At 40.8% G+C, this 23,684-nt stretch overlaps 1 protein-coding gene across 2 annotated transcripts in view; it reads right to left on the reverse strand.

Moving 5' to 3' along the window:
* The window catches only part of CEP162 (centrosomal protein 162), a 2,095,315-nt gene that overhangs the window by 1,609,711 nt on the left and 461,920 nt on the right, over positions 1-23,684 (reverse strand). For both annotated transcript variants that reach the window (XM_044066152.1, XM_044066151.1), the window contains exon 10: positions 17,050-17,244. In XM_044066152.1, the coding sequence (XP_043922087.1) occupies positions 17,050-17,244 (195 nt within the window). The remainder of the gene's footprint in view (positions 1-17,049; positions 17,245-23,684) is intronic.

Below are 23,684 nucleotides of genomic sequence, written 5' to 3' on the forward strand. Positions count from 1 at the left end.
CTGCTGCAGAGAGACTGACCTACAGCCAGCTGTGACATTAAGAAAAGATAAGTGTTTATTCTAATTTTTTGTCTGCATTTTGATTTAATATCTCTGTAATCAGTACAACTGTGCTTATTCTTCTTCTTGTTTGTCCCCAACCACCCTCCCTGTTCTTGTTTTGGTGTTAGTGTTGGTGGCTCTGGAATTGCCCACCCCTCCTGTAAGTCTGTATTTGAACACTCCTCCTGAGTTCATCTCATTTGCTCACTTAAACGAATACAGTGAGATCATATTCTGAGTCTAGTGTTCACTCTACATAATACAGAGAAAAGATTTGAGAAGGCCAACCCACTTAGGTTCTTCCTTCCTCTCTCCTTAAACTTTACTAACAAAAAAAAAAATTAATCTGCTTTTACTGTATTTGTGTTTCCTCCTACTTTATTTTGCTTTTGTCTCTTCTTAAAAGTACTCAATTTTATTTATTCTGCTGCACTTATTGCTGCTTAGTAGCCTGATTAAATTGTAACTATTATTCCAAGTCTTTTGGTTTAAGCACTTGGGCTTCAAACCGGTTCTTTTACATTAAGAAGGTTTGTCGTCTGCACTGTTGTGGCAGGACAGGTAGCTTACATCCTTCTAAGCTGGGAACTGCTGATTGAAAGCTCAGTGTCTGCTATTCTAAAAGTGTATTAGTTCTGGTTTAAGCACTTGGGCTTCAGGCCAGTTATTCTACATTAAGAAGGTTTGTGGTCTGCACTTTTGTGGGAGGAGAGGCTGGATTCTGCCCTTCTGAGCTGGGAATTTCTGGTTACAGGCTTACTGTGCCTGCTTATTCGAACTGTTTCTTTCTGAAATTGGTACGTCTTGTTGCTGTAGCATAGGGCCAAATTCAGGCCTGCTGAATCTAGCTTTGTTTGTATAACTTAAGCACTGATCCAGGCCATCTTTTTTGGAGAAGGTTCCCCTGCACCCTAGTAGCGGGAGTGTGCAGTTAGAACTTAGTCTGACTGAAGACTGGAACAGGGCTCAGTTTCGAGTTTTTTTTCTGGTTAATTCGGTAACTTGTTTAAATCAGATTGTTTTTATTGTTTTTATATATATATATATATATATATATATATATATATATATATATATATATATATATAAATTTGCACTTTATTTATCTGCTTTTACTGTATTTGTGTTTCTTCCTACTTTATTACTAGGGGCATTGACTACAACTCTGAAATGAGATATATAACAATAAGCATCTTTTTATGCGCATTTAAAGTGGGTTTTTTTTTTATTGTATCTGCTTTATTTTCTGAAGAAAAAAAAAAATATATATATATATATATATATATATATATATATATATACACATATATATATACTGGTTTCCCACCTTTCTAAGCTAGTATAGTCCAGTTTTCAGGTTAGTGCTGAATTCAGGGTTGTGTTACAAATCTCTGTGTTTGCCCATACCTTACTTGGATAGAAGGAAGTTTCTCTGTTCACCTGTGAGAGAGGGGAGCTTTGAGCAGCCTATCTGTCCCTGGAGAAGTGGTTCAGCCCAGAAAGTAGTAGTTTATTGGCAATTTAGGGCTAATTTCTCTCTCTTTCATTTCCCTGCTATAAAAACCACATTTTCCTGGTTAGGGTATAACTATTCCCGGCTCCACAAAGTCTCATCTTCAAATTTTCCCTTGGAACTAGACAAACTTTCAACTTAAGCACTCAAGCCATTCAATTCTCAGCCCGGCACTTGCACAAAACTCATAGCAAGCACTTATAAACCCTAGCACTAAAGAAGGACAAGGCTCTCTATTCGACCTTACCAGCCATTCAGTAAAACAGTTTACTGTACCTATCCAGGCATGTCCAAAGGGCAGTTTCAGGTGTACTCTCCAGTCCAACTGGTGAATCTGGGCATTTTGAGGCAATGTTACAACTGCCTCATGTACACAGACAACCCTCTCCTCCTACCACCAAACACTAATCATGGGAGAGATGCAATTATATAGCCAAACTGGAGGCTAAGCTCTCTCAACCCAAGACTGGATCAGACAGTCAAGAGGAGAAGGGAAATACTGGCATCACACCACCAGTCTCACACAGACCCATTAAACCAGCACCGGCAAAACACACACGTAAATACATGAAAACATACTTGGAGGCTCTAAATAAAAATCTGTAAAAGCAACAGAGCCCTCCAAAGCAGACATCCAAGCATCCTCCATCCCCCAACACAAATCATGAAACACATACTTCACAAAACCAGTGTGCCACGCAATCACAACCCTCAAGGCAAAATAACATACCCAACATACTAGTAATAGGTGACTCTATAGTCAGGCACACTGACGTCCCACTCACTAGGCTGAATAAGGAGAAGGTTACTGTTAGCTGCCTGTCGGGTGCTGGGATCCACCATATAACACAAGCACTCAGGTCACTCCAGAACAAGTACAAATACGACTCTGTCAATGTCCATGTTGGTGTGAATGACCTGAGCCATACCTCCCTGGACTACATGAAAAGAGACATGGAAGAGCTCTCTGATCATGTAGCCCAGGCTGGTATGACCCTGACCCTGAGTAGCACCCTGCCCTCACCAAGAATGATACCACAGTATAGACAAAAAAATATCAATTTCAACAATTGGCTAAGTTTCTGGTGTCATTCAAAGGGGATCCAGTGTCTGTCTGCCTGGGATGACATGCTCGACAGGCCACACTGCTTCTCTACAGACGGCTTGCACCTATCACCCTTAGGCTTTCGTATACTGGTCAAGGCTACTACTCAATGCCAAAAGTCTAAACCTCAAAATGCACGCACTCAAGGCACTCCTCAGTATGGAGAAAATCGATATATGTGCAGTAACAGAAACCTGGTTTAAGGCTTCAGAGAGCACCCCAGCACTACCAGGCTACAACTCATACCATACATTTTGGCAACAGAACCCGGACAGAAATACAAAAGGCAGTTAAGTGTCCATATTCATCAAGGATACCCACACCTCCAGGTTGGTGACACAGCACGATGCTTCAGAGATTATCCACGTGCAACTAACAACGGGAAAAACTGAAATTCAAATTGTAGCTTGTACAGGATCACTCACCATGTCCCAGGACCCCCATTTCGCATTTCTGGAAACACTGGGTAACATAAAGGTCCTACCAAACACCCTAATATTGGGTGATTTCCACTACCCAAACATTAACTGGGAGAAGTACTAGCTCCCTTGCCCAACATTTCCTAGAATTTATAAACTCAAAACGCCCTGGAACAACTGGTCAACACTCCCACCAGAGGTGACAACATATTGGACCTGGTCATCACCAACATGGGTTACGGTCAACCCCTCGTTGGTTATATCTGACCATAAACAAATCACTTTGGATATCCACATTCTGCCCCCACCCCTGGACAAGGAAACCACAGTGAAAAACTTTTCAAAAGAAAACTTCACGTTACTTAAGACAGAGGTGGAAAGTTTCAAAGCCCCCATGCTAAAGGATAATGCTGTCCAAGCTGCAAAATCCTACGGGCACCTACAAGAATGCATGGATCGTGCTATCCCAAGCAAAACCAAGATTCACTCCTCCAAGAAAAGGAAACCAGTCTGGTGGACCCCTGCAATAAAAAAGCTATACAATAGAAGGAGGAAACTAGTACAGAAAATAGTAAAACCCCAAGAAGGGAAGACATCCCTGATCAGTATCAGCAAGAAACTACGATCCCTCATAAAATCGTCCAAGGCGAGCTTTAAAAGAAAACTTGCCAAGGACTCCAAAGATAACCACAAGGCATTCTTTAGCTATGTCAAGAATCTAAGTGGCAATGCTCAGATCTGCTCGGATTTAGTGCAGAATGGCACAAAATACACTGAACCAACCGATATTGCCAACATCCTGGCAGACAGGTTCAGTTTAAACTTCACCCCCAAAAGGGCCCATAACCATACCAGAAGAATGTAGAGCCCCTGACATCACAGACACTCAGGTAAAAATAGCCCTCTCCAAAGCCAAAAGCACAGCATCAATGGGACCGGACAGTGTCCCAGGCTGCGTCCTATACGAGCTCAAAGACTAACTAACCCCTCACTTAAACATACTGTTCAAACTCAGCCTCTCCACAGGCTACGTATCCATAGAGTGGTGCACAGCAACAGTTATTCCACTCCACAAAGGTGGAGCCACAACAGACCCTGGAAACTATCGCCCTATAAGCCTGACCAGCTTGGTCTGCAAGGCTATGGAATGCATCATCACGGAACTCATTAACAGAGACACTGGGAACCTCCAAACACTGGACCCTACCCAGTTCGGCTTTGTTAAGGGCAGATCATACCTCCTAAACCTGGTGGACTTTGAGACAGTTGCCAAGGCTATAGACAAGGGAAAGGTGGTACACACAGCCTATCTAGACTTCGCAAAGGCCTTCAACACCATTCCCCATTCTGGTATTATAGACAAGCTCACTAGCCTGAACATAAACCCCTATGTCACAAGATGGGTTGCCAATTGGCTCATGGACAGAACCCACATGGTGAGAGTTGCGGGAGCTAGGTCCGACTCTAAACCGGTTACAAGTGGCATTCCCTAGGGCTCAGTCCTAGGACTCCTGTTCGGCATATACTTCTCAGAAGTACAGACAAGCACAGGAGGACTATGGCTGACCAAGTTCGCAGACAACTGCAAACTAGGGGCTATAACTGACTCACCGGCTGACACAGACATCCTCCAAAAGGGTCTCACTGAGATGGATACCTGGTGTCAAAATCATGGCCTCAAGCTAAAAGACAAAAAGTGCCAGTTATTCCCTTTGGAAATAACAAAGTACCTACAAACTACCACATAGGTGGTAGTCCCCTAAATACGGAAAACGTAATAAGGGATCTGGGGACCTAAGTAGAGAGTAATCTCTCCTTTGATAATCACATTGCCAAAGTGGTTAGAAAATCCTTCTATGTGGTCCACCTAATCACAAAAGGGTTTGCATCCAGATCAAAAGAGGTTATTGTGCCCCTCTACTCATAAATCATCAGACCCATCATAGAGTACAACACCTCATTTGGGATGTACCTGACAAGACACCTGCAACAGCTGGAAAGACCACAGAAGTACCTCACCAAGAGGATCACTGGCCTCAAACAGATGCCCTATGCAGCTCGACTGAAGAAACTCCAGATGTACTCGGTTGCATACCGCCTGCTCAGAGGTGATCTCTGCCTGACATACAAGGCCATGTCCAACCCAGAACTGATGGACATGCTCCACCTAAAGAAAACCTTATCCCCTCGAGCCACACACTCTAGGGATCTAAACCTCACCACAACAATAAACAGGACGTGCTGGAGGTATAGATTCCTGCCCCAGAGACTTCCCATGCCTTGGAACAAGATTCCAATCTATATTAGGCAGAGCTCCTCGCTAGCACTCTTCAAGAGAGAACCTTGACGAGTGGATGGGAAACAGAAAGTTTACCCCGGGGATCACTTCAGTAGCTCTGCTGGACAGAGGCACAGGGAACTAATCTAAGGGGGCGGCAAAAGCAAACACATTCTGGCTAGGTTTATAAATGCCTTCGTGTAGATAGCCTAGTACCTACCTATGAACCTAAAAAGAAGCAGAGGAGGCAGATTGAAAGGGAGAACAAATTAACTTCTCTAATACATTGTTCTGGTTCCAAGATGGAGGAATGTATTTTCTTGGACAGCTGATGTGAAGGACACCTTCCAAGAATTCTTTGACCTCATAACATGAAAAAAAGAGATGGAGACATGGGCAATCAAGCAGAAACTGCTAACAGATGTCTTTAATAGGAGAGTATGTTGTGCATCTGACACAAGTATTTGAGGATAACAGGATACCCTGTTGATAAGAGTTCTGGCCTTTCTTTTGACACCAGATTGAAATTCTCTTCCATTTGGAAACCTAAGATTTTCTTGTAACAGGTTTTTTAGCCTCCTGTGATACCTGTGGCATGGCCTCAGAAAATGTTCCTGAAAGGTATCAAAAGCAACAAGCTGAATGTTTGCAAGCTTGGAAGAAATTTACAGCCACTCTGTTGTGTAAACCGACCTTGTGGGGTAACCTCTGGTGATTGCCATTGGCTAGATGAAAATGAAGGAAGAAACCATTTCTTTTGGGTCAAAAGGGACTGGCAGCAGCAGAGCATGTTCGGGTTGTACTTCTTGATTTTCAGAAGACTTTTGGAATTAGGGAAGGGGAGGGAAGACAAAGGAATTTCCCTTTCCAAGAGATTGATAGGGTATCTGTTTTCCATGCTTTTGTGCATGGAACTCTGGAGCAGAACATTTTGGGTTGCCAGTTCAGAGTCGAGTCAAAATGATCTGTTTGGAGAATTCCCCAGTGATGGACAGTCTGCAACAACACTGCTCTGTTTAACATCCATTTGCGAGGATCTGTCTTTGCTTTGCTAAAACAATCTGCCATGGAGTTCATCTCTAATGGGAGGTAAGCTGGCTGGAGAAACAGCCCATGTTGAATGGTAATTTCACAAGCCCTTATGGCTAATCAGCAGTGATGGAAGGATTTTGATCCCCCTTGTTTGTTGATCTCCTACATGACTGTGGTATTGTCTCTGTCAAGACTTGTAGGGAATCTTTGAGATCAGAAGTGGTGAAGAGTTAGAAGGGCCAGGTTCAGGGCTTTCATTTCATTTACATTTATATGATTTTATCTGTCCTACCTTGAGCATATTCCTTAGACCTTCATGTCCCTACAAAAAGCTCCTCAGGCCAGGTCTGTAGCAGCAGTGCAGATTTGACGGACAGCAGGAATCAGAAAGGGCACTCCAGGATCGAATGACACATATCTATGTATGCATGTATTTATTATTTGTTTATTTATTTAAATTTGTTTATTGGAGTAGAGCACTGATTAATTTGGACCAATTTCAGTCTCAGCCTGGGGTCAAAAACGTACCAGACATACAAAATAGACAAAAACATATAAGTAAGAGTAAAACAGTACAATACTGGTATAGTGGTTAGGACACTTACACTTAGTAAATCCAATGTATTAATTTCCAATAAGTGCAAAGGTTTCAAAACATTTGAGAAATTAGAGTGGAATAGATTACAGCTGTGCAAAGGATCTTAGTGGTTGAATTACAGTGGTGAAGAGTTAAAGTGGACTTAAGTGATGTCATTTAACTAAGTATGATTTTAGGAGAGAGTGGAACTTGGAATAAGGGATGAGTCTGATTTTGGGTGGGAAAGATTCTTACAGTTTGTACCCAAGAACTGAGAATGCAGGGTCAGAAATATGCAGTTTGAATTGTTGGATTAGTTTTTTAGGACCTGAGTGGTTCAAGTTTAACAGGTTGTATTTGGGGGTGTGTCTCACTAGTTTTGATGTTAAAGGAGGGAAAGTTTGTTCATGCAGGAGTTTGAACAGTTGAGATCCTAGGAGTATGTCTGCTCTTTGGTTAACTGGGAGCCAGTTTGCCTTTTTTGGTGTTATATACTGGTGTTCTTGGGGAGTGTGTATAAACCTATGCATTGTGCTTTCTAGGGTTTGAACAGTGGTGCAATTTTTAATATAAGCTGTTGATACAAGACAGGCTGAATTTGAGTTGAGTGACTAGGATTCCTTTCCCTGTTGCAGACCTGGTGGAGTGTGAGAGTAAAGGGGATATTTTTGTGCCCAGAAAAGTAGGGGATTAATTTTACATGCATTATCAAGATGCAGGTGGAAGTTGAGTGAGGGGTCTAATCAGATACTTGAAATAAGAGACTTGCTTTAAGGAATGGTTGTTGTGATCATAGATTATTAAAGTTTTCTTGGATCTGCTGAGATTTTGCTTAGTTCCAAAAAGTAGTAAACCACTCACTGAGATGACTGAAGTCACATTGTAGATCTTGATATATGTAGCTAGGGAGTGGATAAACCACTAGAGGGCTATGACATTTGCACAGAGGAGGACAGAAAAGCAAGGAAGGTTGAGTGGAAGTTTACTGATGTGTATAGAAAACAGAAGCGGGGCAAGAATAGATTCTTGAGGTACACCTTTGAGTAGTGGAGAGGAAACAAAGAGAGAGGTACTGGAGTTGCAGTTCACTGGAAACTGGTGGTTAGACAGATAACTTTGGAACCAAGGATGGCATCAAGGTTAATGCCTAGCTCTGAAAGGTGAATTATAAAAGAGGAATGACTAAGTCAACACCTTTTGTAAGATCAATAAAAATTGTACCAGAGAACATGTTTTTATCCATTGACAGGAGAATTTCATCAGTCAGAGACCAGACGGCTGTGGCCGTGCTCCTCCCTGACAAGAAGCCATGTCATTTTTATGATTGAAGGTGCTATTTTGTAACACATTCTGTGAGCTGAAGGCAGATAATTTTCTCAAAGATTTTGCATGGAGTTACTGTTAGCCAACAGGGTGCTGGCGGAAATTGGGCTACTGTTGGCCAAAGGAGGAGAACAGGCAGAAGGCATGGCTGAAGGCAGGAAGAGAGGAGAAAGGCTATGACTGTGGTATTGAGGGTCGAAACTTTGAATGTTGGCAGTATGACTGGTATAGGGAGAGAGCTAGCCGATATGATGAACAGAAGGGAGGTTGTATATTGTGTGTGCAAGAGACCAGATGGAAGGGGAGTAAGGCTAGGTGCATCGGAGGTGGGTTCAAATTGTTTTATCATGGTGTGGATGGGAGGAGAAATGGCGTAGGAGTTATCCTGAAGAAACAGTATGGTAGGAGTGTTTTGGAGGTGAAAGGAGTGTCGGATAGCGTGATGTTTACAAAGCTGGAAATTGATGGTGTAATGATGAAGTTGTTAGTGCATATGCTCCACAAGCTGGGTGTGCGATGGATGAGAAAGAAAAATTTTGGAGCGAGTTGGATGAAGTGGTGATGACTGTACCCAAGGGTGAGAGAGTGGTGACTGGAGCAGATTACAATGTGTATGTTTATGAAGGGAAAAGGGGATGAGGAAGTGATGGGTAGGTATGGTGTTAAACAAAGGAATGCAGAAGGTCAGATGGTAATGGATTTTGCAGAAAGGATGGAGATGGCTGTGCTGAATACCTATTTTAACAAGAGGGAGGAGCATAGGGTGACATACAAGAGTGGAGAAAGATGCACACAGGTGGATTATATCTTATGTAGGAGGGCCAGTTTGAAGGAGATTGGAGACTGTAAAGTGGTGGCCGGGGAAAGTGTAGTTAGGAAGCATAGGGTGGTGGTTTGTAAGATGACGTTGGTGATCAAGAAGAGGAGGAGGAGTGTGAGGGCAGCACCAAGGATCAAATGGTGGAAATTGAAAAAGGGTAATTGTGAGGTGGAGTTCAGGGATGAGTTAAGACAGGCACTGGGTGGCAGTGAAGAGTTACCAAATTGCTGGGTAACTACAGCAGAGCTAGTAAGGGAGATGGCTAGAAAGGTGCTTGGTATGACATCTGGACAGTGGAAGGACGACAAGGAGACATGGTGGTGGAATGAGGAAGTATAGGAGAGTATACAGAGAAAGAGGTTGGCAAAGAAGTGGGATTGTCAGAGAGATGAAGAAAGTAGACAGGAGTATAAGGAGATTAGGTGCATGGCAAAGTGAGAGGTGGTGAAGGCTAAGGATAAGGCATATGAAGAGTTGTATGAAAGGTTGGACACTAAGGAGGGAGAAAAGGACCTGTACCAACTGGCTAGACAAAGGGATCGAGCTAGGAAAGATGTGCTGCAGGTAAAGGTGATAAAGGATAATGAGGGAAACAGTCAAAAGCGAGGAGAGTGTGTTGAGGAGATGGAAAGAGTACTTTGAGGAGTTGATAAATGAAGAGAATGAGAGGGAGAGAAGGTTGGATGATGTGGGGATAGTGACTCATGAAGTACAATGGATTAGCAAGGAGGAAGTAAGGATAGCTATAAAGAGGATGAAGAATGGAAAGGCTGTTGGTCCAGATGACATACCTGTGGAAGCATGCAGGTGTTTAGGTGAAATGGTAGTGGAGTTTTTAACCAGATTGTTTAATGAAATCTTGGAAAGTAAGAGGATGCCCGAGGAATGGAGAAAAAGTGTTTTGGTACCGATTTTTAAGAATAAGGGTGATGTGCAGAGCTGTAGTAACTACAGAGGGATTAAATTGATCAGTCGCAGTATGAAGTTATGAGAAAGAGTAGTGGAAGCTAGGTTAAGAAGGGACGTGATGATTAGTGATCAGCAGTATTGTTTCATACCGGGAAAGAGCACTACAGATGCGATGTTTGCTCTGACAGTGTTGATGGAGAAGTACAGAGAAGGTCAGAAGGAGTTGCATTGTGTTTTTGTAGACATGGAGAAAGAATATGACAGGGTGCCTACAGAGGAGTTGTGGTATTGTATGAGGAAGTTGGGAGGGTCACTGAAGTATGTAAGAGTGCTACAGGATATGTACAAGGGTAGTGCAACAGCGATGAGGTCTGCGGTGGGAGTGACGGGTGCATTTAAGGTGGAGGTGGGATTACATCAAGGATCAGCTCTGAGCCCTTTCTTATTTGCAATGGTGATGGACAGGTTGACAGATGAGATAAGACAGAAGTCCCCATGGACTATGATGTTTGCAGATGACATTGTGATCTGTAGTGAGAATAGGGAACAGGTGCAGGAGACCCTGGAGAAATGGAGATATGTTCTAGAGAGAAGAGGAATGAAGGTCAGCAGGACTAAGATAGAATATGTGTGTGTGAATGACAGGGAGGATACAGGAATGGTGAGGTTGCAAGGAGTAGAGTTGGTGAAGCGGGATGAGTTTAAATACTTGGGATCAATAGTTCAGAGTAATGGTGAGTGTGGAAGAGAGGTGAAGAAGAGAGTACAGGCAGAATGGAGTGGGTGGAGAAGAGTGTCAGGAGTGATTTGTGACAGACGAGTACCAGTAAGAGTGAAAGGGAAGGTCTACAAGAGGGTAGTGAGACCAGCTACGTTATATGGGTTGGAGACAGTGGCATTGACAAAAAGGCTCGAGTTTGAGCTGGATGTGGCAGAGTTAAAGATGTTAAGATTTGCACTGGGTGTGACGAGGGTGGACAGGATTAGGAATAAGTATATTAGAGGGTCAGCCCGGGTTGGAAGGTTTGGAGACAAAGCCAGAGAGGCAAGATTACGTTGGTTTGGTGGTTTGGACGTGTGCTGAGGAGGGATGCTGCGTATATTGGGAAAAAGATGCTAAAGATAAAGCTACCAGGTAACAGGAAAAGAGGAAGGCAATAAGGTTTATGGATGTGGTGAGAGAGGACATGCAGGTAGTTGGTGTGGCAGAGCAAGATGCAGAGGACAGAAAGAAATGGAAACAGATGATCCGCTGTGGCAACCCCTAATGGGAACAGCCGAAAGAAGATGATGATTTTGCACGGGGTTAGAAGAATGGAATTGGGGGATAGTGTGATGGGAGTGTGGGCAGTTTTTGTTTGGAAAGTGGTTTTATTATGGCAAATTTTCATATATTAGGCATAGTGCTGGTAACAAGCCAAAAACTAAAGAAGTATTTTATGGGTACAACAATGAAGTCACAACAGTGGTATACAAACCACGGATGTAGGATGTCTGTAGCTGGGGGACCTTCCAGCTATATATGTTCCAGTAAAGGGATAACGGAACAAATTCAGGTGAAGCAAATACATCTGTATTTGTTCCAGTAAAAGGATAATATCTTTGGATAATATATTTAGATAATATCTGCTGGAAATAAAAACAGAGAAGGATATTGTAGGTAAGATTAGGAAGTATTTGTGGTGGTGTTTGCAGAACATTTTGAGTGGTTACTAAAGTGGTGAATCCACCAATGAAACTCTGTTTGCAAAAGGCAAAAGAGCCACTGGGAAGTTCAGAGGGTGGCAATATTTTGCCAACAATGACTTGAGGTACCAGTGAATTATCCTCATGTGGAGTCTGGCAAATGGAATTGTATACATTGTTGAAGCCATGAAACCAAAGACTCTCAAAATCTCTCTTGAAGAGGTGTTCCCCTAAGGTCACAAGAGTGTGGAAGTATGAGGTCAGAATCAGAATCATCTCCTGAGAAAGTAAGGCTATCATGCAAGAACTGCTTTTTTTTTTAAATACCTTTATTGAATTATCACTTGTGACAGAAGCAAGTTTACATTTATACAAAAGTAATCAAACAGTAGTAAGGAATTAACATTAACAAACATTATACTTCACATATATCGCTATATATCATCTAACCTAAGCAACATTACATAAATTATTCAATTCCTGCCCCTTTGCATTAAACAAGAAACATCTTTATTAAACCATCATTTATGACATAAACAAGTACACATTTATATAAATAAAAAGAAACCACACGACACAATCTTAGTTGCAAGAATTTTACATCACAACCATATTAATACATCCCCACTTTCAAACATTACACATCACTTATAATCTACCCAATTGTTTTCATTCAAACATTACGTAGCTCATTTAAGTTCTCCTTTCTTTTAAACCTCATTCCTTCCCTTTCTATATTGTTCCCACAATTCCCATTTTTCCATGTAGTTTGCTCCTACCCTTTTCTAATTCATAAGAAAACTAGAGTCTGAAGGATACAGACTGGATTTCTTCAGATTTAGGGTGAAACCCAGGAGAAGAAAAAGATCCATAGTGTAATGCAATTCCTACAAGGTATTTTCTCTTCCAGAGATGGATTGCAAGATCATCTGAATAACGGTCGAATATGGGTATCTTGAAACCTGCAGAATGCTATCACTAAGGCTAAACATTTGTGAATACCCTTGGAGATGTAGAAAGACCAAAAGGTAAAGCAAAGCACTGAAAATGAAATCTCAAAGTACAAAATCTTAAGAACAGTCTGTGATCTGAGTGTATATGAAAGTGAAGATTGGCATCCTTTAGATCCAAGGCAACCAGAGAGGCTTGTGGAAGAACCACAGAAAGAAGACTTTGGAGAGATAACATCTTGAATTTTGAAAGACTTAGGAAGGTGTTTAGCGTTGAGGACTCCAAAAATGGGTCTTCACGTACCCTCCTTTCTTGGCACCAGGAATATCCTTGAATAAAAACTTCTGTCATTTTTGATGATGTGGGACAAATTTTACAGTCCCCTGATGGAAAAGATCTTGTAAGACTAGGAAAAAAAAAAACAGATGTTCCTGGTGTGGGTAGCCTGAGGATTCCAGAAAAAATGGAGGTATGTTCCAAGTCAATTTGTACCCCTCTTGGATTACGCTGAATATCATGAATACCCAGAAGTCTCATGTTATTGATCTCCAAAGATGAAGGTTCACAGATTCTTCCTCAATGAAGGAGAGGTTGGTCGAGGTAAAAGGAATGCAGGAATGTATATAACCATATATTTGAAAACTTCACCAAAGGATCGCTTAGGTCAGACTTGGGTTTTTCCTGCCACTTCTTTTTTGGGGATTTTTTTACTTTTCTACAGTGACTTTTTGGGGATTTATTTACTTTTCTACAGTGACTTTTGGCCTTTGTGAAAGAAAGGTCCAGCTTTAGATGGGTAATTCCTGTGAAATTTTGTCACAAGACAAAGAAAAAATTGTTTAAAGGTCTGCATTACTTTCCCCCTCTCTTGTACTTTCTGGAACATCTTGGCAGATGCCGGACACTAAAGAGACTGTCTTTGTCCAAAAGGGCATTCAGCAACTTAGGCCTGACATCATCAGCAATGACTGTAAGTAAAGTCAAGAATACCTTTTTAAAATGCCAATTGCTGCTAATCTGGAAAAAGACATAAGTAGCATCACTGAATACCTTGCTACTTGTATAACAAAATTAAGCAGAGACAAAAAATAGGTTTTATTGTGAGAGTCAAGAAATATCAGAAACTAGTTTATGTTATCAAAAGCAGACAGCAGACACCCAAGTGTATGTGTTTAGTTGTTCATGGTAAAGAAAGTGTAGCTGAGGTGTAGATCTTATCATATCTATCCCTAGTTTTATTGGTCTTGTTATTAGGCAAGAAGGAAGGAGCTTGGATGCTTTGTCTGAATCAACTGAGATCACAGCCATGGTCCAGGGAAGGATTTTTGTGCATAACTGTATGAATATCTGGGACTTGACAAAACCTACCAGTTTTTATAGTAGTAGGTGGCTGTGACTCAGGAGTCATGGATGCAGACAAGGTGCCCTGCAAAACCATATAGTACAGGAGTAATGGCTGAAGGCTTTGAAAAATTCATGGTTAGCAGGTTATAGTATTTCTTATGCACATAAGTAACATGCCTACCTTCTCAGGCATAGTGTTGAATCATTTTTAAGATAATGTCCTCAGAAAAACAGCTTTTCCACTGGACAGTCAGGAGAAAGTCTGTCCTCAGCCTCTGACTTATATCCAAGTAGGGGAATAGATCTGGAAGAGTAAGCCAAGGATTCTACATCAGAGCCTGAAGAGTCTTCATCATCTGAAGTATTCCTCTTCCTTTTCTAGGGAGTAAGAGAGGGAGTGGAGAGATGTTGAGGAGGCTTTCAAGACATAAGGGCTTTGAAAAGCCCTTGAGAAAAATGATACCACTCCTGTTGATGTTTGCCTCATCATTTGCTTCTTTTTTATGAGTATCAACAAATATAAATTAAGGAAAGGCCGATTCCTGATAAGGTACCTAGGACATCTTCTCAAAGAAGAATCTGAAGAATGCTGTCTGGTCCCATCAGAAGTCAACAGCTTAGGCTCTCCATTCATGGCCTTCCAGCCACCTAATCTGTCAGAATGGGATGGGCCTGAAAGCTGTGGCTTCTCAGCCTTAAGAGGGGTTGCAACACTTAGAGCAAGAAGAGAAGTTAATGATGCGTCTCAACACAGATGCCAGTCTCCAACTAGACGACAGAAGCTTCTGAATGTTTAGACTTCTTAGCTTTTTTACCTGGCTGGTGAGGGATGCCAGAGAGGTGACTTGGAGACCAACCTACCTTGCATGAGCTCCTTCAATTACTAGATACATTTTCAAGAGATGCTAGGAGGTTTCTGATAGTCTTAGACATGAAAGACTTGCAAATGCTGCATTCTTTACAGTTATGATGTGGACATAATCATAATAGTTTCTTGTGCCAATCTTTGTAGGGAATCTGCCTACTGCAGTCACATTTTCTTCTCTTAGCTGACATGAAAGATGGCAAAGTTAGCAAAAAGGAAAATTAGTGAAACAGGAAAGGTCCCCACTGGGGATACTTATCTGCTCATAATGTCTGAAAATTGTCACAGGCTATACTGTATAAAGACTGAATTGAGAAAAGTAGTCCTTCTTGGGTTTGCAGGAGAAAAGTTCTGAGGAACTTTGTGCCAGTGCATTCCTTATGTACCAGTATATGTACGTGCATCCCTTATGTACCAGTATGTATTCTCAAGAATGCATAATACGTTGAATGTATGATGCTTGTATAAGGCACCACAGTGATGATATACTGGCCAGATATATGGTATCCTTGGCAAGGTACTTCCCATCTGTGAGCAATACTGGTCAACAGTGGTAAAATGAAGGCTATCACTCAAAGCTCCCTATTCAGCTGGGACCAGACAGCCCAGACTGGCCTAGGGGAGGTGCTAGTTGTGGAGACTTTGATGTAGAGTCCCATCGATTTGTGGGCAAGTTGCCCAGGAGGTTGCTACCTGGGATCAGGCTGACTGCCTATGGGCTCCAGCTAATCAAATTGGGGAGGGTGGAGCCAGCACCCTTGGCATTGTACCTACCAAATCTGATGTTGGAGGTGCATCTCTACCAATCACTTCTTCCTCTCCCTAGGTGGAGAACTGATGCAGAATAATGCACTCACTAGTCAAGACATATAGAGTACTTGCAGGGCTCCAAAAGGCAATTTTTGAAAGGGGGTTACCTCCGAGAGGGCTAGGCCTTTACCAATCCACTGTGCTTCAGTCCCTGTGATGATGCTCCAAATTGCACACAAAACTGCTTGGAAGATCATCCCATCAGTCCTAGCAAAATTTCTCAAATGCGTTCATTTTTTTGTCATGAGATAGAATGAAAACTTCTCCCTATGATGCTGCCAAACGGAAGGTTACATTTCTGGTACTTATGACATCACACTGCTATTGAGACACTACAGGCCATGTAATGTTGATGTGGGTCTTGACTGGTAATTTAAATGGACACACACACAAAGCTTATTTATTTATAAGGCATGTGAATGCAGCAGCTTCAGTGATGACAGCTAGAATTATGATATACACTTGTCAGTGTTTCAAAACACGGGGATCTTGGGAATGGGTGCACTTGTGTGTTTGATGCATGATGCCATGGTATCTGCTGGAATGAACACATGGGCAGCCCCAACAATGCATTCTTTTGAAGGATGAACCCAAACAAGGACCCATAAAGGAGGGGTTTTCAATGTCAAATGTGTACTTCTCTTTTTCTCTCTCTTTTTTTTTTTTCAAATGGTTCTTACCAAGAATCTCTCCCAGTATGATTGACTTCTGACATGATTTTCTCTTAGTTCAAAGTGGTGATTATCCAGCATGCTTTTGTCTTATGCCACCTGATATCTTTTCCACAGGTAATGAAAACTAGGTCCAGGGTATGAAGGTTCCAAACAGAGTATTCTACTGCACAGATTCTTAGACTCCATCACAATGATGTTTCCTATAAGCCACACAGACGTCGCTGAGACCCCTAGTTATAAAAAAAAGTACTCACAGTATTAAACAGCATATGATGCACTGTATAGAATCAGTCTCCCCAACAAATGTGCACAGACACGCACACGCAGAAGCACTTGAATTAAAACAGACCTAGAAACTGTATGACTTTTTTTTTTACTTACACAAATTCACATCTTTCTGAATAGTACTCATCTATATGTAGCATCTGAGCTCACTAATATTTTAAATATTTTATACCTACAGACTTTTTGGAGCATCCCTAAAAAAGACTCATTCCTCCCAAGGAGGCTGACCTTACCATCTGGGCGATGCTGATCTACTATAATATTCAAATATATAATTGCATTAACCTTTAAATATGGAGAGTGTTGTCATTTTACGTTGGCAGCACCAGTTGCATAAACACATCTAAAGCTAGAGGTATGAATTGCACATAGCCAAAGAGAGCCAGTTTTAAAAACACTTCTTGTTGAAGGCTTACCTGATTCAACAGCAGAAACATTACAGGGGCCATCAATACTGCTGTGGGGACCATCATGCTCAAAATAGTTTGCTCTGCCCGTTTCTCCTGATAAGATTCTTTTCCTGCTACCTGTGTCTTCTAGTGACTGGTCAATATGATGATATGCTTGATGCAAAGCTTCAAGGTCACTGTTAGTCTGACCATAGGAAACTCCTAAAGGTAAATTAAAAGAAAACACACATCAAGGCAAAACTTGGGACATTTAAATAGATGCAAACTTGACTTTCTGTAGCGAAGGACTGTCCAATGAACTTTGCTCTTACTTGCCGTAGGGATTTATTTTTAGCGACAACAAACACACAGAATGTCTAAACAATTTCAGATGACAAGAAAAAGAACACTACTAAAAGTACACTTGGTCTGTTAACCAGGTAAGCAGGATAGGTAACACAAGTACAGAGCAGGGACAAAACATCTTGGTGAGGTTGTAGTAATTTACCCCAAACAGGCAATTTCTTAGATCTGGTATTTCCATGCCTGAGACAGGCACCAAAAGGCAGTTGTAGATTCCTTTATGCTCTCTCTCAATACTGGAGAAATGCATGACCTTACCCTACCATTCTGCAGTAATCTTTGCACTTCAGCTGCTGCAAAGAATCCAGCAGTAGTTTGTAATAAATGTAAGCAGGGCCTGCTTTGCTAAGTTGATAATAAAACACAAAGAATGTTTTGCATTGTCTGATTTAGAAAGAAGAATTGCAAGACAATGGTGAATAAAAAGAATCATACAATGAAGGGATGAACACATTCCATTTCTTTATTATTTATTAACTTGGATATAAAACAATAAGTAAATAAGGACAAACAGCAGGGCTGAGAAACAGTTTCATAAGGTGGGGTGAAAATGCCCTAGTTCTAGGAACCAGTTATATAATAATTATAATCTAAGGTCCCTTTCTCTAACTATACACCATATGCAGACTTCACAATCTAATCTGAAATGCACACAACACTTTTTCTATGCTAGACTACAAAGTTTGGAAAACCAAACCTGATTATATTATATTACCACCAATCATTAATTTCCGTCAACAGTTGAAACACTTTGTTCAATCAGTTCAAATTTATTTTCTTTAAAATCAGAGCCATCATTTAATCAACTCCACAGTACGTTCACCTGGATAATTTTAAGTCACTGTATGTTGTTTCAGCAAACATAAAAAGCATGAAGAACATTCGTTAAAACCACTTTTGCTCATAGTCAAGTTTCATCTTTTTCCACTGTTGTATAACCTCAGGGTTGATTTATATAAGTTTGGGGGTAAGGAGGGGTTACTCCCCTGAAAAAAAAATCCTCTGAGGTATGGTGAAAGTGGTTTGGGTGATTTTTTTTAGGTTTGCAGTAACATTCCACTACTTCCCAGTTCTACAACTCTCCCTGTGTTCCTTTTGACATACACCTTCAACTTCCCAGATCCGCCTAAGCGCCATCACACCTGGGTTATTCCAGACAACAAATACAGCTTTAATAAATTTACTGCCACCCCCACAAAGTTCCTCTTTATACACTTCCCGTTTTGGGCTGCAATCTGTCTCACAATTCATACCACTGTCACCAATTAATATTCAATAATATGGGTTTTGAATCCATACCACTGCCACCAATTAATATGTAATGATATGGGCTTTGAATCAATATCACTGGCACCAAATACTGTTAAAAGAGCAACTAGCTTTAAGAATGTACAGTAAATGCAAATTGCCACCTTAAGTAACACAATACTTGTCACAACTAAATGAGATTTTAAATATCCAGTTCCAGAGGAGGGTTATAATCACCCCAGGATTTCACACACCTTGCTGCAAGGCAAGTATCTTCCAGTTGAATCTTACCAAAGGCAGTCAAAACTTGCCAAAGATTATTCTGCAAAGAAACATGCACCCACATATTTTCCTGAAAGGGTTAATAACACCCCATTTTTGTGTTTCCAATGTACTGCCACCAGCTAAACCATTTCAGCTCAACAAAAGCACAATTACTGGAGAAAGCCCTGACACTACATCACAGGGGACCGGAGATTAATTAGTAGCTCAGATACTTGTACGAGCTGGCTGATGAAAATGGGAGAGTGCAGTGACTGCTGTTTCATCCATCCTGCGGTCAGAGAGAAAGCTCTAGCTCACCACAAGTGTGACACCTAGAAGGAACAGTAGGTGTGCACCTAGTGGATTTCCAAGTCAAGTCCATGCAGCCAATAGTCCATTAACACTATGAAGTTGAGGGGAAAATAGGCATGCTTCCCTTCAGGAGGCATCAGCTATGGTCTTGAAGGAGAGAGGATATCATGCCTATAAACAAACAGTGTATGCTGCCTCCTAGGACCATCAACTTGGGCTGCTCTCGATCACCTGATTCTTGCCAGGGAATGTAGGGTTGATAGAGTTTGCTCATCCAAAATGAATAGTCCATAGGGCTTTTGCCTAGCCTAGGACTACCCAGCTCTCACATTCCACCTGAAGAAAGTGGGCCAACTAGTTGAAAGTAGAAGCCATGGTTGCAATTACTTTTAAAAAAGTGAACTGTTATGTAATGATACAGTAGCAACATCATGAGCAGTAACTTCAGAAGGCATAAGCAAACAATCAAACTCACAATTCAATACACAGACCCTTAAGCTAATAAATAAACTACAATCTACATGCACTTTAAACTGAATAACACAATTACTTAAATTAAAATTAAGCACTATGAGAAACTATGCTTCATTTAATCAAAATACAATTTCTTGAACCCAAAACATCTGAAACGTTGAGAGGCCATTACTCAAAATTAGCAACCAAAACACAGTAATTTTATGCAGGGGGGTGGGGCAAACTTTTCACTCTTGAACTGTACTTATACCAGTTCTAAGATTCCACAAACTGAGAAAAGGCAGAAAGTCTGGAAAACACAACATTCACATTTGCACTCATCTTTAACTCTAGCTACCATGAGAAGACATCAGCAACCATTCAGTTTAACCCTTTTCAGCATCAGTCAACTGGTCAGTGGCAAATACTATAGTTCCCAAGCCAAGCACTTTATACAAATAATTACACAAGCATCTGTTAGTGTGTACAAAGAAATATAACATTATTTTTTAATCAGACCAATGTCATGTAGAAGAGCTCTTTCAGCTTACTTGAACCTAGCTTTGGCAGTAGCTAAAGATTTACTGATTCTATCTTCCTCTGGCCTGTAGTCAGTTAATATAAACCTTCACAGGCTATAGATTCCAGCAATGTCCAGGATTGCAATCCACCTGCTCAGTCTAGAACTTAGGTAGCTTATCATGATTATCTAAATTTAAAATACACTACATTTCTGTATTTTCTCTTTAGTTTAAATTTGGATGATAATTTTACGATTTCCACAAACATACTTTGTGTGGAGGCAGAGTTCAACATGCTAGTATCAAAATAAAGAATTTTCTTTTTTGTTGAAAGAATTGCAAATGCACATACATTTGATAATTCAGATTTAGTTTCTAGCAGTTTTGCTGTAATTCCACTAAAAGCAGTCAAATAATAAGTACTAGTCAGACTTTTATATTTATCACATTATATATTTTACATGTTGCAAGATTTACAACCACCATGTTGCGTCAGCTTAACAGAGTTTCTTCACATGTACCACTGAATTCAGTGTTCTGCTGTCAGACATTTGTTATATGTAAGCAGAATTTAGCATGCCACATTCATATGAATAGCAGCAAAATATGGTTCTAGCCACTGCACCTTCTTAAGTGGAAGATAGTGGAGCAACCTACTGGACAGGTTAGTTGCAAAACTTAGCTAGTCTCTTACATACCTACTCAAGCTTGCTAAGCCAAGCAGCTTGAACGCTGACAAGGATAACAAAAGCATACAGGAGATTGGGAAGTATACAGGTTTTGGGATATAGTTGTGAATGTACAGTTAGCAAGAAAGGGTTTGGCTCTATACAATAATTCTATTTTATAAACTATCTTACTGATACACTGTTCAAAACTTAGACTGTAGTCAGTTATTGCCCATGTTCTTTTATACATTCATTGACTTTATTAATTTATTTACCCATTTGGCAAGCAGGTGAGTGGATTGGCCCAACAACCCTTTTCAAGGATGACATGGTTGAAAGGCTCAAAGATTACAAATACGGCTTTTACTATAAGACATTCAAAAGACAATTTTACTAGACATATTTGTTCTTGGATAATGACATACTGAATAACTTTTATCTGTTTGTTGGACAACTATATATACAGGACAACTGGATAACAAAGAAACCTGGATATACAAGCACACATATACAGTCACAAACAGCCTATAACTACTATCCCTTACCTGTCTACTCCCTACATTTACATCCAGTCCACAAGTTGCCACTTTCTGCAGTTTAAGTAATGGGGCGAGTTACTGATAATGAATATCATAGCTTTAGTTTAAATTGCACTTAAGACACTTGCATTCTCTATCCAATCATGGATCACAATAAAGGACATCTACAGTACGGTTATAACCTGCAAAGCTGGACTAGCAGAGCACATTAGGTACATGTTCTTAGCATACTACATTATACAGAGTGGTCCTGAGTAGTCAAATGTGTACAAAAATGCCGAAGTGAAAAGGACCAAGTACAAACAGACCTTGGAGGGATTCTTATTTGTATAATTTTAAATGAAGACAAATTTCCATTCCAGGAAATAATTTACAGACATTCCGAGACAGAACTAGTATACCAGTTAAGTGCTCAACTTATAAGAAACTAACAGCAGGGGCTGAAAGCTGTGGCCATCCAAACACATGACTAGACCATCTGTGACTCAAAAAAGGAAGCGCTTATCATAAAGCAAATGATACAGTAAGAAAGTAGCTAATGTATGTAGCATTAGTGATCTTCCTTGCCAGGAATAGGACTTCACTCATGCTCAAAAGGAAGAACTTCTAGTGTGGCAGATGCTGCAGGTCACACAAGAAGAAAAGACTCAAAAGGCTGAATTCTGAAGTAAGTGAATACCAGAGGAAGTCCAGCTCCTGAAACTGATGTCAAAATAAAAATGGCCAGTAAAGGTATAAAATAATGACCATCTGGCCATAGCACAAATGTCAGCAATGGAGACGTATTTAAAGGGTTCCATTAACAGACAATTATACTGATGCATGGTAGACTAACAGATGTAAATAGCTGGTGGGGAATCTGCTCTCACAAGCTGATAACCAAGCATACAAATTTCAAGGTTGCATCACCTCAAGAAAAGGGCATTAAACTGCATCCCCTTTTCTAAAAGTTGGTACAGCCTTAAAGGCAATATATTTAGAGAACTTGCACCATACTGGATGGGCCAAAGGGCACAGTCCCCTCTGCAAAAATGCTGTCAAGCAGTGCTTTTGTTACTTACCACCACAGTCAGTAGCAAGTAGTAAGGCATGATCACTTCAGTAAGCCCAACTCTCTCTACCATTTGAAGCAAACAATGTTTGAATAGTTGTAATTTCCAGTGGATGATTTTCTGGCTAACAGACAATGTAATGTGCATTCCATGTAGAAAGGGAATGCTACACACCTGTTTCCACTTCCATTCTCTGAGTAAAGATGATGAAAAATCATGCACTTACTTCATTTGGAACCTGGGCTCTTGGTGCACAACTACAGTGTGAAATCTCTCTCTGCTGGTTTGTGCCCCCACAAACAGAAAGACAGAGGGACTGGTTTAGAAATAATTGTGGCACCACTGCTGGGAGGAAATGTGGACCTAAAGGACTCCCAGTCCTTGTGATGCAAAAAATATTTTCTTCTACAGCTAGGGGCCTGTGCAGGCAAAGGTAATGGTCATCTCAAAAAGCAATTTCTTAGAGACCAGCAGGTTTGAAAGGTGGATGTGCAAGCCAGTCAACAATGAAGTTCAAGTCCCAAGAATAAGAAGGATCCCAAGAATAAGAAGGATCTCCAAGGAGAGAGGAGCAGGAAAAACCTTTAAGTATCTATTCATGCAGTCAGTGGTCAGACTATTGTCCTCCACTAGGTCATAATTCTACCCTCCTACTTGACCTCTCTAAGGCCTTTGACACTATCTCTCACAACCTACTTCTAACTAAACTCTCTAAGCTTAACCTATCACCTTCCTCTCTGAACTGGTTTTCCAGCTACTTATCCAATAGATATCAAGCAGTAAAATGGAAAAAGGCCACCTCCTCATTCCTTAATATCCCAACTGGAGTTCCCCAAGGTTCCATATTGGGTCCCCTCCTCTTTAATATATTTATAAATGACTTCCGCAATTCTATCCCTTTCTCAAATATCATCCAATACACAGATAATTCAATTATTATCTGTTCTGTCACATCCATCCCTACACTCCTAAAGCTTACACAAGATGCATTTTCTACCACTGAACAATGGATGAAAAAAAAATCACCTAGCACTTAATGCCTCTAAAACCAAGTTAATGGTATTTACTCCCTCTAAAGTCACCTCTTTCAATATAAACACATTCTCCATCACTAGCCATAGCAACACATCTCTGGAATTGGTGTCAGAGGCCAAATTACTAGGGGTCCAAACTGACAGTCAGCTTAAATTCAATTCCCACCTGCAACTAAATATAAAAAAAAAAACATCAAAAACTAGGCAT

Source organism: Protopterus annectens, chromosome 1.part0 (assembly GCF_019279795.1).
Source record: "Protopterus annectens isolate FY-2018-M chromosome 1.part0, PAN1.0, whole genome shotgun sequence".
NCBI classification, from domain to species: domain Eukaryota; kingdom Metazoa; phylum Chordata; order Ceratodontiformes; family Protopteridae; genus Protopterus; species Protopterus annectens.